The 12,810-nt window shown below is 56.6% G+C and overlaps 2 protein-coding genes across 2 annotated transcripts in view; both read right to left on the reverse strand.

Annotated features, from left to right (window-relative positions):
- ITIH4 (inter-alpha-trypsin inhibitor heavy chain 4) overlaps positions 1–7,200 on the reverse strand; it is a 14,437-nt gene extending 7,237 nt beyond the window's left edge. The window contains exons 1-10 of the mRNA XM_029917879.1: positions 7,088–7,200; positions 5,394–5,554; positions 3,249–3,353; positions 2,951–3,113; positions 2,701–2,811; positions 2,094–2,219; positions 1,083–1,199; positions 673–841; positions 446–571; positions 71–269 (exon numbers count right to left, since the gene is read on the reverse strand). Of these exons, the coding sequence (XP_029773739.1) occupies positions 71–269; positions 446–571; positions 673–841; positions 1,083–1,199; positions 2,094–2,219; positions 2,701–2,811; positions 2,951–3,113; positions 3,249–3,353; positions 5,394–5,554; positions 7,088–7,177 (1,367 nt within the window). The 5' untranslated portion in view covers positions 7,178–7,200. The remainder of the gene's footprint in view (positions 1–70; positions 270–445; positions 572–672; positions 842–1,082; positions 1,200–2,093; positions 2,220–2,700; positions 2,812–2,950; positions 3,114–3,248; positions 3,354–5,393; positions 5,555–7,087) is intronic.
- Positions 7,201–9,510: 2,310 nt separating this feature from the next.
- On the reverse strand, positions 9,511–11,326 carry MUSTN1 (musculoskeletal, embryonic nuclear protein 1). The gene is made up of 3 exons (XM_029917089.1): positions 11,221–11,326; positions 9,989–10,124; positions 9,511–9,823 (listed from the first exon to the last, which is right to left on the reverse strand). Exons 1-3 carry the CDS (start codon positions 11,227–11,229, stop codon positions 9,717–9,719), a joined length of 252 nt encoding a protein of 83 aa, XP_029772949.1. The 5' UTR covers positions 11,230–11,326; the 3' UTR covers positions 9,511–9,716.
- Positions 11,327–12,810: the final 1,484 nt, after the last annotated feature.

Consider the following 12,810-nt stretch of genomic DNA (forward strand, 5'->3'; position numbering starts at 1 on the left):
GGGGGGGTGTCACGAGTGCGGGGCTGGGGTCTGCCTGCCTCTCTGGGCCATCCCTCCCTCAGGGGCCCACCGGGGACACTTGGGCACCTCGAGTTGCAGGGCAGAGTCCGAGTCCTCATAGATGCGCCGAGCCAGGCCGCCGTTGTCCAGTGCCAGCTTCTCCAGGAAGGCATAGCTGACATCGAAGCCGAAGCCCAGGCAGAAGAGGCTGTACTGGTCAGCTATGGCTTCCTGCACATTCTTCTGGATCTTTGCAGGGTTGGTCTCTCCTGGGCCCAGCAGTGTGGGGAGGGGGTGGGGTGTGAGAAAACAGTGCTTTGTTCAATGGGTATTTCTGGACTCTAGAGAACCCCCTCCCCCGCCTCGGGTTCCACAGCAAGCCAGGGGAAAGCCTCAGCTTCCCCCTCTGGGCAGTGTGCCCTACAGCCGCCGGTGGTGCCCTCACCCACAGTGGGGTCGCCATCAGTGAGCAGGATGATGAGAGAGACGCTCCCCGCCGGGAGCAGCTCCTGCCGGTTGGCGTTAGTCAGCAGCTGCACGGCCGTCATCATGGCACCGTTGATGTTTGTCCCTGGGGGGCACATACTCAGGGTGACTTCCAGCCCAGGGCCTCGGGCTGGGCTTGGCGCCCCGGAAGCCCCCACGCCGTAGCAGGGCTGCCAAGGCACTCACCGCCTTGCGCCTGGAGGTGGGACACGTAGCTCCTGGCCTGGTTCACGTTCTCGGCTGAGGCTGGCACCAGCGATGGCTTCCACTGGGTTGCTTCTCTGCTGAAGCTGATAAGGTTGAACTGGTCTCTGGGGCTGAGGTCATCCAGGATCTTGATTAAAGCTTCCCGGGTCTGAGCAGGAGGATGGGAGACAAGGCAGGTGTCTCAGTGGAGGCCCCCTGGGGCTGGCATCCCAGGACTTGCATGGTGGATGCTTTAGAGGCAGGACCTGCCCATATTCTGACAAATCTCAACCCCTGGGTACCCCATACCCAGTAAGACGAGGGAGGGAGTATCTGCCTACTGGGCCAGAGGTGATGGCAGGACGCATGTGTGGGTTTCCAGGGTTGTGGCCTTAACCTGTGGGACCCACCTGCTGGATCTTCTTGCCGGACATGGAGCCGCTCTTGTCAATGACAAAGATCACATTCTTGGGTATTGTAGGTAGGCCCTCGGGGGCAAAGTAGTGCACAAAGTAGCCATTCTCAATCTGTGATCAGAGTGAAACAAACCCAAGTAATAAGAACTGGAGCCCTGACCTGACCCCAACCAGCCTTCTCACCTTAATCCTTGGGTTCCTGTCTTCACGCAGCCCCTTCTGTCTCTGTCCCATTGCTAACTTCCTCAAATCCTCACCATCTTCTAGGGCTCAGTCCAGCCCCCCTCTTGCCTTCCCTGCTCATGTGTGGCCCACCAGAACTCTACCCCCACTTCACCTCCTATTTGTTTTAGTGCTGGAGGTAACTTCTCCTAAAATGCTTAGACACAATAAACCTGGGATCTATCAAAAGAGTAAAGACCTGAAACACAAGGTCCATCAGGGGCACCTGGGTGGCTCAGTCGGTTAAGCGACTGACTTAAGCTCAGAGCGTGACTCACAGCGTGTGAGTTCAAGCCATACATCGGGCTCTGAGCTGTCAGCACAGATTCTGTGTCTCCCTCTCTCTCTACACCTCCCCTGTGCTTGCTTGCTGTCTCTCTCTCTCTCTCTCTCTCTCTCTCTCATACACACACACGTTAAAATTAAAAAAACAAACAAACAAGGGCCATCAAAAGAGTAAAGGGAAAGCACAAAGACACTTGTGTGAAAGAAGCTACTGCCATTGAACATCAAACTGAACTGTGAGTCTCCTGGCAGCCAAGGCAATAAAGGAAATCCTGTAAGGCATCTCTTTAGCAGAGATGAAACTTCAGTGCCTCCAAAAGAAAATTATTTCAGGGATAACATAACAAAATCGCTTGTTTCTTGTCTCTGCTGCCACTGGTTCATACTGAAGAGTAGGGGCCGTTACTCTGCCTTTCCTTCTAGAACATGCAAGCTCAAGCCCTGGAGCATGGATGGATTTTCTGGTTGCCCCTATTCTCGCCCGGAGCGCCCACACACCTGAATGGAGCCCCCGGAGAGGGTCCGGTTCACATCGTAGTGGATGATGAAGTTGCCATTCACAACTGTGTCCTCCCCCCCTGGTGACTTTTGCTGGGAGAGTGTGGGCTTGAATCTGATGTGAGCCTGGGGAAGGAAAGGCTGGGGTTGAGAGGAGCCCCATGGCCACACCCATCCCATCTGAGGCAAGAATTCCAGGATATGGTCTTGGGCCACAGTCCAGGGAATGTTCCCTGAGGCTGACCTGTTGGGAGAGAATGACTCCCCACAAGGGAGTGGGGGGTGGTGGTGAACCTCTGCTCTTAGAGCTGCACCAGCAGGGGCCGGGCTCAGGATGTGCCTGATCCAGCTGGCTGCCCCTTTCCACTCATGGGGCCGTTGCATAGGCTCCTCCCACAGCCTTCTCCCCATCTTGGGCTTCACACCAGCACCACTACCATTCCCTGGGCCTCGTCCTCCACCTCTGCCAAGTGGCAGCATGGACACAGACTGGACTTCCAAAGCCCCTCCAGCACAGAGGTTCTGCCCAACTGTCCTGCCAGCCTTGTGAGTCTGTCCAGACAATAGTCCCCTTGGTACCCTTGCCCACTGGCAATGGCAGGCCCACCTTGGTCTCGTTCTGTGAGATGGTGAGGGCGTGTGCCAGTTCGTTGGTCATGAAGGTGCTCTCTGTCTCCAGAAGGCTGATGCCCTGAGGCTCAAAGATGTGAATGTCCATCTGGAGGCAAGAAGTAGGTCACTGGGTTGGCAGGGAGCTGGGGCTGGGCCCCTGGGGAGGCAGAGAGGAAAGGAGGGGGGTGCCCTCAGCAGAGTAGGTGTGTTCCCAGAGACCTCCCTGGAAAAGGCAGGGCCGGTACCTGCAGGTGCTTGACCAGCTGCTGGGGCTGGACTTTCAGCAGCAGTTCATACGCTCCCAGGTGCCGTTTGAGCAGCTCTTCATACACCAGCTCGAAGGTGACTTTGGCAGAGGGAGCCACATTGACCGACACCTGGAACTGCTCCATCTTCCTTCCGGTGGCCCTGAGGGAGAAGGATGTCAGGTCTATACCCTCCAGGGTATGGCCACTGGAGGCTGGAGAGGGTCTGAAAGGGCTGAAGGCCAGGCAGCCTCTGCCCCAGCCCCTGGGAGCCCTCCCAGCCCCATCTTTGGCTCACTTGACAAGGCCTGCACTCTCTCCCCTGGCCACGGCCGCACTGTACTCCTCCTGGGCTGAAGCCTTCTCCTTGATGTTCCCTGGGTAGGTCACACCATCGATGATCCTGAGGGAGGAGGGGAGGATTTGGGGAAGGCCTGATGGGGGCAGCCCACTCCAATCTCACTTCCTCCAGGCAGCCTCCCTGGACTTGGTGTGCCTCTTAACAAAGTGACTCCTGTCTCTCCCTGAGCCCACCCTGTTTATTATGTACTTACTGTATACAACTCTGTGCAGGACCCCAGATGGGGAGGGGGAGCTCTGCACACTATGCCATGCCTCCATCTACCCTGAGATGTGCACAGTGTTGGTAAACATGGATTTACTGAACAGACAGGGGAGGAAGGCTGCAGAGGGGGCAGGACTGAGCTAAGTCCCCATCTCTCTTTACCCTTGCAGTCTGGCCCCACGTCCCAGCTTTCCTTCCCACCTCAGAGCCTGCTCCCAAAAGAACTGGTCAGTCACCAGTGAGTGCTTTCTGGGGTGCACCTGTTCCCAGCCCTGTGTGCAGCTGTGCGGACAGAGGAAGAGGGAGATGCTGGGTTGCCAGAAGCTTCTGACCCCTCCCCCTGCCAGCACAGGGGAGGGCGCTCTATAGAGAGGTTGGCCTCTGGGGAAGCAGATCTTGGACAACTGGTGGACCACACTCCCAGGGCTGTGGGTCCCACAATCCTATGGGCTATTCTTTGGGACAAGAAAGAACTACCAGGGCTTTTCCTCTGGAATGAAAATGACTACTCCAGACCCTCCTTGGGAGGGGAGTGGGGATGTGTCAGGCAAATACAGCCCTGTTCCACCTGGGGGTGGCATGAAAGGGTGTGCAGGGGGGCGAGGGAGGGGGTAGCCAGGGCATTAGGACTCAGTGTCCCTCTCCCCACCTTCCTGACCTTCCTGGTCATAATTTAACCCTGGGCTAGGGATGGGGCTGCTGAGTGGGTCACAGGGCTCCTCCTCTCAGACACCCAGCTGGGGCTCCCAGCCAGGTCAGGGGGCAGGGCACCCTGCCACCTATGTCCTGCAGCAACATGATCTGGGCCTGTAGAGCAGTGCTGGCCAAGGGCTCTCAGCACATGCGATGTGCCCGGAAACTGGCAGCCTGCTGGCCTTGGTGCCCATGTGGGAGGCTCACGCAGCACACAGTGCTCACGCTGCACACAGTACTCACACTGAACATGGTGCTCACACTGCACATGGTGCTCATGCTGCACAGGCCCCAGCTCCAGGCTTAGGAGAAGCAGGGGCTGCTGATGGCAGTGGCCAAGAGAGAGGAAGGCGCCAAGCACAGGGATCCAGGCCCCACCATAGTCTGTCAGAGGTCTCAGGGTAGTTTTGGGACCCTGGTTGAGCCCGCTCTCTGCCCTATGCAGCACCCTCCCTGAGTTGCTGGGATCAGCCTCTTTCTGGCCTGCTCTCAATCATTGCCTCTCTGATGGGGACAGGGACAGAAGGAGAGGGTTCTCATGTATTGAGCAAACATTGCAAAACATTCGGGAAGGGTGGAGGAGGACAAGGTGAGGGAGCACTGAGCCACAGTCCCAGGGGTCTCCCAATTCTCAGCCTCTGAGCCAGAGCAGAAATGCCCTCTGCAATGTCCCAGGTGGGAGGGATGGGACTAGCCTGGCTGGGAACTTCCTGTAACAAAGAGATTCCCCTCCGCAAGGCATTGCTCCATTGTGGGGCAGTCCTGGAGTTAGAAAGTCCTCTGTATTCTGAGCTGGACACTGTCTTTTGGGGACTCCCTCTGGCTGGGCCTGGGCCTCAGGATGCCCTAACTCTGTACTCCTTAGAGGCAAAGAAACCAAGACGGTGTGGTTTTCCACCTGTCAACTGGGCAGTATTTGGGGATGGTGCCTAGAGGGATGGATGGTGGGAGGGACAGAGGGAAGGAGGGGTGGAGGGAGGGAGGGGTGGAAGATGGAGGTATGGAACATTTCTGAGAACACACTGAAGTTTGTGGGTGAAGCCCCAGGGTCCTTGCACTGCCTGTAGGTGGAGCACGCACACCTAAGGCATCCATAGCATCAGGAAGAGGGTGGCTGTCATCAGGGAAGCTGGTGTCAGGGCGTTGGGATGGGGAGGGGGAGGAGGAGCGCAGGAAGGTACCTACATGGAGAAGTTGGTGATGAAGGCTCTCTTGGGCAGCTCCACCTGGAAGGTGGCCTCCTGTGTAACATCGGCCCTATTGACCACCCTGCTGGTGACGACCGTGTGGGCAAATCTGGATGAGACCTTGGAGTCCACGGTGAGGCTGTAGATGTCAATGTCATTCTGGACCAATGAAGGAGGAGGGACGGGATTGTCTCAATGCCAGCCCAGCTTGAGGCAGCACTCTCTGAGTCCCAGACCAAGCCCTGACCCCATCCCCGACTGAGCCACTGACCAGGCCTCCAGCCAACCCCATGAGGCATTTCACATGAGAACCCCAGCCTCATGTAAAGAGGTTGCAGTGTGCTCTGCTCCCCACCCTTCAGGGCCATGACGGTGAAGTATGCGCTCCAGTGTGTCTGGGAAGCAACTCCCAATTACTCCAGGGGCAGGGGTCCCTGAAGGGGCCAGGAAGCTTCATATTTGATCTTAGCTCTGCCCACTGAAAGGATAGTGAATAAGTCCTGTGATTTCTGGTGACCGTGGCCTCATGGAACTAGGCAAAACAGCTCTTGCCTGTCTCTCACCAGGTGCTCACAGAAGCTGGGAGAACTCGGAGGTGATGAGGACCCATCTCTAATTGTTGGGAGCCTTCCTCTTCACCCCCTTGACCCTGCAGCTGTGGACCCTCCCCATGCATAGGCTCACCTCCAGGTCTGCGGTCCCCAGGGAAGGACATGTGCACACTAGCTGCCTGCACATGGTGTGTTCAGGTGCACACGCAGCTTAGCACAGAGATGGGTGACTGGCTGGACAGCTTATGTACACACAGGAGTGTCTGCTGGGTGGCAGGCACTGTACTAAGTTCTTTATAAATGTTACATGTTTGAATAGCTTTTCTTTTTAGTGTTTTATAGATGAGGAAACAGACACAGAGTACATAAATAACTCCTGGGGCACCTGGGAGGCTCAGTTGGTTAAGCCTCTGACTCTTGATTTTGGTTCAGGTCATGATCTTGCAGTTCATGAGTTCGAGCCCTACATCGGGCTCTCTGCTGTTGGTGTAGAGCCTGCTTCAGATCCTCTGTCCCGCTCTCTTTCTCTGCTCTTACCCTACTTGCACTCTCTCTCTCTTTCAAAATAAACAAACTTTAAATAACTTCTCATGGCCACTCAGCCAGGGAGAAGTAGACCTGGGCTCATGAAGCCCATTTTTAAAAAAGTTTATTTATTTTGAAAGAGAGAAAAAGTGTAAGTGGGGGAGGGTCAGAGAGAGAGGAGAGAGTGAGAATTGCAAGCAGGCTCTACACCAAAAGGACAGAGCCTCACAGCTCAAATCCATGAACTGTGAGATCATGACCTAAGCCAAAGCTGGATGCCCAACCACCCAACCCCCTGAGCCGCTCAGGTATTCCTTGTGAAGCCCATTCTTCTCCCCTCTCCCCCCCTCCCCGCCCCCCATTGCCGGCCTCTAGCAGCAACTCAACTCTAGCAGCTGCATTTCCACCCTGTAAAATGGGACTAGATCTAGATCTCTCTACTGTTAAGAGAGGAACCACACAGCCTGGGCTAGTGCCTGGTGGATGGTCAGCACCAATTCTTTGAACACACACACTGACCCACGCTCACTTGTGTGCATCTGCTTGCACACACAGAGGCTCTCCTTGCTAATCAATTCACAACACTCACACTCAGGCACCCACAGACACCCGCTACCTTTTGGGTGGTGGTGATATGAAGGACAGCTAGCAGCGAGAGCAGAACCGGCACGAGGCCACAGGCGCAGCCAGGAGCTGAAGTCTTCATTTTGGCTCCAGTGCCTGGCAGGTTGCTTCTGAAGTTGAGAGGAAGTGGGGAATGAATTAATAACATGCTCGCTGTCCCGCCCCTGTGGGGGCAGGTTCTGGGAAATTAGGATCTACAAGCCAAAAACTGCAATTGCTTCAGATAAGTAAACTGTGAGTGTCCTGTGGACCTTGGTTAGGACAGGAACATGTACTCCGGAAAAGCAAGCTCGGGTGGGAGTTGGGGATGGCACCCCTTCTGAAAGGTCCAGAACCACCCCAGGCCACTACCACCCCTAATAGCAGCCATTGCACCAGCCAGCTCCCCAGGTCTGGGAGATCCGCTCCAGAAGCCCAGCCTGGGGGAAACAGGGATGGCCCAGCACAGGACGGCTCGGGGGTGGGTGGCTTCCAGGAGACAGGGGGGACTGGAGGCCAGCTTGATGTGATGGGGCAGTGAGGGCCCTAACAGCCCTGATGAGCTGCTGCAATGTCTGAGTGGGGCAAGACCTGCTGGGGCCAAGGCAGGACGGAGACACTTCATTTCTGGCATGGGAGGGGCCGGGCCCAGGAGTCCCCTTCTCTTTCCTTAGGTCCCGACTGCTGTCAGGCCCCATTAATCTAGCTCGGGCTCTTGGTTCAACTCCAGCAAGGCCCCCAGAACAAGACCCACACTTTGGCAATACAAACTGAGAGCCATAAAGATGCCTGCACCTTCTGGCCCGGAAGTCTCCTTCCGGGTAATTTATTGATAAAAAAGCATGAAACAAAAGTCCTGAAGGGGTGATTCATTGTGGTGGTGTGTCACTCAGGTGGCCTGTGGAGGTCAGTCGTGCTGCGGGAGCTCATGAGTCATGGCTTGCATGAGAAAGCGCAGAACACCCAGCCATCAGCACACCAAGGCAGGGCCGCTGTCCTGAGCCCAGACCCACAAGAATGCACCTGAGGGCCTGGGGTAGGATTACTCGTAGCTTTTTTCAATTTTTCTTTAATAAACTTGACATGCTGCTTTTATAACAAACAGCAATAAAGTGAATAAATATTAAGGGATCTGGACACAGCTGGTGCTTGTGTCCCTGGCAGTTCTGGGAAAGCCTGGTTCCCGAGTCTGGCGAGAGATAAGGTCAAGTTGCTTCAGCAAAGTGTGGCCAGGTGCCAAACTCTTTTAGGAAGGAGGATGACTTGGCGACACTGGTCTGCGGGGATGCTGAGGGGAGTAGCCATTTTGGGGGCCCGCATAAGGTTCTGAGGCAGTGACTGGCCCCCAAGGGTCTCCTCCGTCAGTGCCAGTAGCATCCAGCCTGGGGGAAGATCAGCAGAGAATCTGGAGCTGTGTCTCCGGCTGCAAGTCAATGTTTCCCTCCAGAAAGCATCTCTGTGCACGTCTATACTGCTTGCCCTTTGGCTCTGAATATGGTTGAGATCATCCAGGGCTTCATACTCTGCCAGCAATCTGAGAAGGAAGCCTCCCCAAGGAGCCCAGTGAGCAGGCCCAGTGACCAGGCTCTGTCCCACAGAAGGTCTGCTCCTTGAGGCATGGAGCACAGGCCCAGCCTGAAGACAGCTATATAAGGACACCATGCTGGCTGAGAACGTGGGAAAGGCTCCAAGCAGCCAGTCCCACGTGCCCAGAGGACAGGCGGCCTTCCCTGCAGGTGGCAGGCAGGACCGCCTGTGGCTTTGCCCTCACAGGGGGACAGACTTCTGAGGTCCCCTGGATCTTACAGTTTCACACACACAGGAGACACTGGAGCCTGAGAAGGGAAGAACTTCCATGAGCTAAGGACCTGGAGTTCTCCTGATGCAGGCAGAGCTGTGGGAGTGGTAAGCGGGAGGCTCACCCTGAGGCTGAGAGGAGCAGCTCAGTAAGTAGACACTACCGCTGCCTAGAGAGGGGCCTCGACCTGGCTTTGAGGGGCGTGAGCTGGCAAGGAGATGGTGCAAATAGGGCCCAGGGGAAAGGGGCTTTGAGGTCCCTGGTCCTGCAGAGCCTTGGGGTCCTTGGAAGCATCTCAGTGTCCTCTGTGGAAGGCAGGGGGAGGGATAAGCTTCCGCCCCCGACCTGCTTCACTTGGAGCAGTGTTACTGTGGCCTATTTTACGCAACAGACTCCAGCGCTAGTCCCTTGCCAGATGGTAGGGGAAACTGAGGCTCAGAATGGTGAAGAAGCCACATAGTTCAGTGCCAGGTCACCATGTCCAAGACTCTTTCTAGCATGTGGCACTGGCCATAATGGCACCCACCTTATCCTCCCCAAAGCCCCCAAAGGGTACAGGACATGCCCCACACCCTACCCCGCCTGCCCCTCCCCTACCCTTAGTGGCCATGGCCAGTGACCAACCAACACCCTCCAAATGCTGGGGTCACTTGGGCATCCTCTTTATTGGTGTTCCCCAAGTGCTGGTGCAGGGTCCCTGGGCTGAAGAGACAGGGCTCTGAGGGGCAGGCGGCAGTCCCAAAGGCACACAGGTGAGAAGGTGCATTCTGGAATAAAAAAAAGTTTCTGGGAAAGGCTCTTGCATCTAGGAGTTGGCAGTGGCGAGAGGAATGGTGGGCACTTCTTAGCCAAAGACACTCTTGGCAGGTCCAGCTTTGGGCTTCTCAAAGACGGTCTCTGTGCCAGTCCGGGTACCGCTGAACACCGACGGGGCGGCGGAACCAGCTAGTTCTGTGGGGAGGATGGGGAGGTGTGGGCAGGAGCATTTGTGGGGAGTGGCCCCCGGGCTCAGGAGCTCTGGACTCTCAGGAAAGGATGCTGGGACCCTTTGCCCCATCCCCCCCACCCCGACACCCATCCATGCCCTTCACCCCCACTAGCCAAGAGGATACTCACCACACTCCCGCATGACCTGGTAGGTCTTGGACTTGATCTCCTGGTTCTTGGCTAGGTTCCCACGGGCCCCCTTCAGATCTTCCTCCTTCACGGGGGGCCGCTTCTTCTTGATAGGGGCATCCTGAGCACCACCAGCCTTGGAAAGCCCAGAATCTCATCTTACAACTTGAGGCCTCGAGGCCGAAAGCCCCTTCCTGCCTCAGTGCCTTGGCCCTGAGACCCCTCTTCACTGGTCACTGAACTCAAGCCAGTTTAAGGCCCCACTCCTCTCCCAGGAAGTTTTCCCAACCATGCTCCATCGCCACCTCCAAGTCTCTCTCTAATTCTCCCACAGACTGGGAGCGTGGGGACCATGGCTGCTGTGGCCTGACACTGCTTGCCTGGCCAGGCTCAGGCCTGGGCACAAAGGGCAAAGGGGAAAGGGACTGGTTTTGAGTGGGGCGTCCTTGGTGAATTCCAAGACATGGGCATCGGGTGGTAAGGGCCTCTTAGGGATTGCCTCTGACTCCCCCAAACTACCAGCATTTACCTTGTGCATTTTGCGGTGAGAATGTGGTAGAAGAATCAGCTGCCTGTGAAGTCAGCTCAAAGTCAGCACCCACCCATGGGGCAGGCAGCAAGGAGAACCCTCCAATTGGCATGCTGGTCTGTCTGTCCCTCCAGTACTGGGCAGTGTCAGGCTCAGTGCTTATCCTACCATTCAAGCCCGGGCGCCCATGAGTCTGAGGCATCATTCCTTCCTAAGCCCTGGGGACAGGTGCAGGGACTTCCTGGTCCCTGAGTCTGGGCTGGGCTCCAGGGGAAGCATGCTACACCCTCGGCAGAGACACATATCCTGCTGGGGAGATGCCTGGGAAAGCCGTGCACCCACAGATCCCACCTGATGTGTACAAGCGCGTGCGTGCACACACACAAACACACACACATGGCTACAAACAAGTCCTACAGTCAGCTTCGTTACCCACAGAGGCATACACAGACTCAAAGTATCATACATGTTATCTCTACCCTTCAGACAAGCCACAGAATACCACCAAACCCAAGATAAATGGGGGTTTGCTGGCAAGCTGGGGCCCAGGCTCCTGAGCCCCAGCCTCTCAGGGGCTCAGAGCTTCTTGTTACACCTGCAGTTCAGCTCAGGACACGACTGTCAGAGATGACAGTGTCCAGCTGTCCACCCTGCCCCGGCACTGCCCCCCAGCACCAACCCAGCCTGTGCCGGGCCCTCCTACCTGGGACATGGTGGGTGTTGTGCGAGAGCTGCTCCAAAGGTGCCCGTCTGGCAGGCAGAACCAGTGGGAGAGATCAGGGCAGCGCCAGCCCTCTGCCGCTTATATAGTCAACTTGCCTGCCTCAGAAAGCCACTCCCCTCCTCGACAGGCTTCCCAATGATTCAGGTCCACACAGCCTGTAGCTTCAGAGTTTATTCTTAGAGATGATAGGGGCTCGCCGAGCATTGCTGCCTGGGGGCCACAGCCCTGGTGGAGGAGGACAGCTGGGGAGACCCTGTGGCCTGGGGAACAGCTGCTCTATGCAGTCGCGAGGTGCTGGGCCTGGCAGTGGGCAGAGCGTTTATGAGCGTGGATCCTGGAATGTGTGTGGCAGCCTGAGCTGTCCACCTGGAAGAGTCCATCCCAATGCGGCAAGTGTCCCTGAGGAAAAGGAGGGCCCTGGGCCAGGCCGGACCTCTCTCAGCTTCTTTTTCTTTCTCTTTTACCCTACCTTGGATTCCAGAGGAAAAGAGAATTTCCATCCCTACACGGCAGCAGGGCAGAAGCTTCTGGTGTGTGACACTCTGGGGCATTTGCTCACAGTGAGCACAGCCCCCGCCAGTTCATAGGTGAGCAACTGAGGCTGTGAGAGAAGCTCAGGGAGCCGCTTCATCTGTGTTTTGCCATTGTGCCTGTCCTCTGTCTCGCTCCTATTGCAAGGTTAGCGAAAGGACAAAGATGCAGGGGGTAAAGTGCCCAGGAAGGACCAGAAGGAACCCTGCTTTGTGGTCAGGGCACCGGTGAGTGCAGGCAGGAAGGGCACAGAGCCTCTGACTGGATGAGGTTACCCAACGGGGCCTGGCCTGACATTTAGGTTGCTGAAAGCAGGTGGGTGAGATCCCAGCCCATTCCAGGCACTGAGCTGTGGAGAGAGGCATGGGCCCAAGGTCTCTCCTAAAGGTCATTTAGCTGTTAGCCTTTAATCCTTGAAGGGGAGACCCTTGGCACGCAAGGGAGGACTCTCTGCCTGAGACGGGTGTGGGGAGGGGGTGTGGGTGGGAGGTCGGCCACACTCCAGCTCCTTGTCAGTTTGTGATGGAGACTATTTTTATCCCTGGAGGCTCCAGGCAGACGGAACCCCAGGCACTGACATTTGGTTATCCTGAATGCCACTCCACTGCTGTCATGCCTCCAATCCCCCCTCCAAGCCCCAGGAGGCCAATGCGAGGACCTCCAGGCTCCATCTGAGACCAGACGGTGCTCAGGGGCACGGACCCAGGACTGCAAACAGGAGCCAAGAGGCACCGAGGGCAGGCCCAGCCTGGGAGGGGTGCTTTGGCACTGTCCCCCATTCCTGCCACCCTGCCTTCTAGCCCCGTGGCCTCACTCCTCACCCCTCATCCCCCCAGCACCAGCTGCTCCTCAGGGGGAGGTAAAGCAGCTCTTACTCGCCTTAGCAGGTAAGCAGAAAAGGCAAGAGCACTTTGTTCCCTTGGCAGATTCTGGCTCCAGTGTGTGTCACGAGGTGACATAGGTTTATTCACACATGGCTTCCCGGGGGACAATCTTCGAACTCCCTGGGGAAATTTTCTTGACCCCATTAAGCTGTTT

Source organism: Suricata suricatta, chromosome 12 (assembly GCF_006229205.1).
Source record: "Suricata suricatta isolate VVHF042 chromosome 12, meerkat_22Aug2017_6uvM2_HiC, whole genome shotgun sequence".
Lineage (NCBI taxonomy): Eukaryota > Metazoa > Chordata > Mammalia > Carnivora > Herpestidae > Suricata > Suricata suricatta.

Coding starts and splice junctions, on each gene's coding strand:
- MUSTN1 (XM_029917089.1), bottom strand. Junction 9,824..9,988: donor CCAGGTCATGCGGGAGTGTG/GTGAGTATCCTC, acceptor TCCTCCCCACAG/AACTAGCTGGTTCCGCCGCC.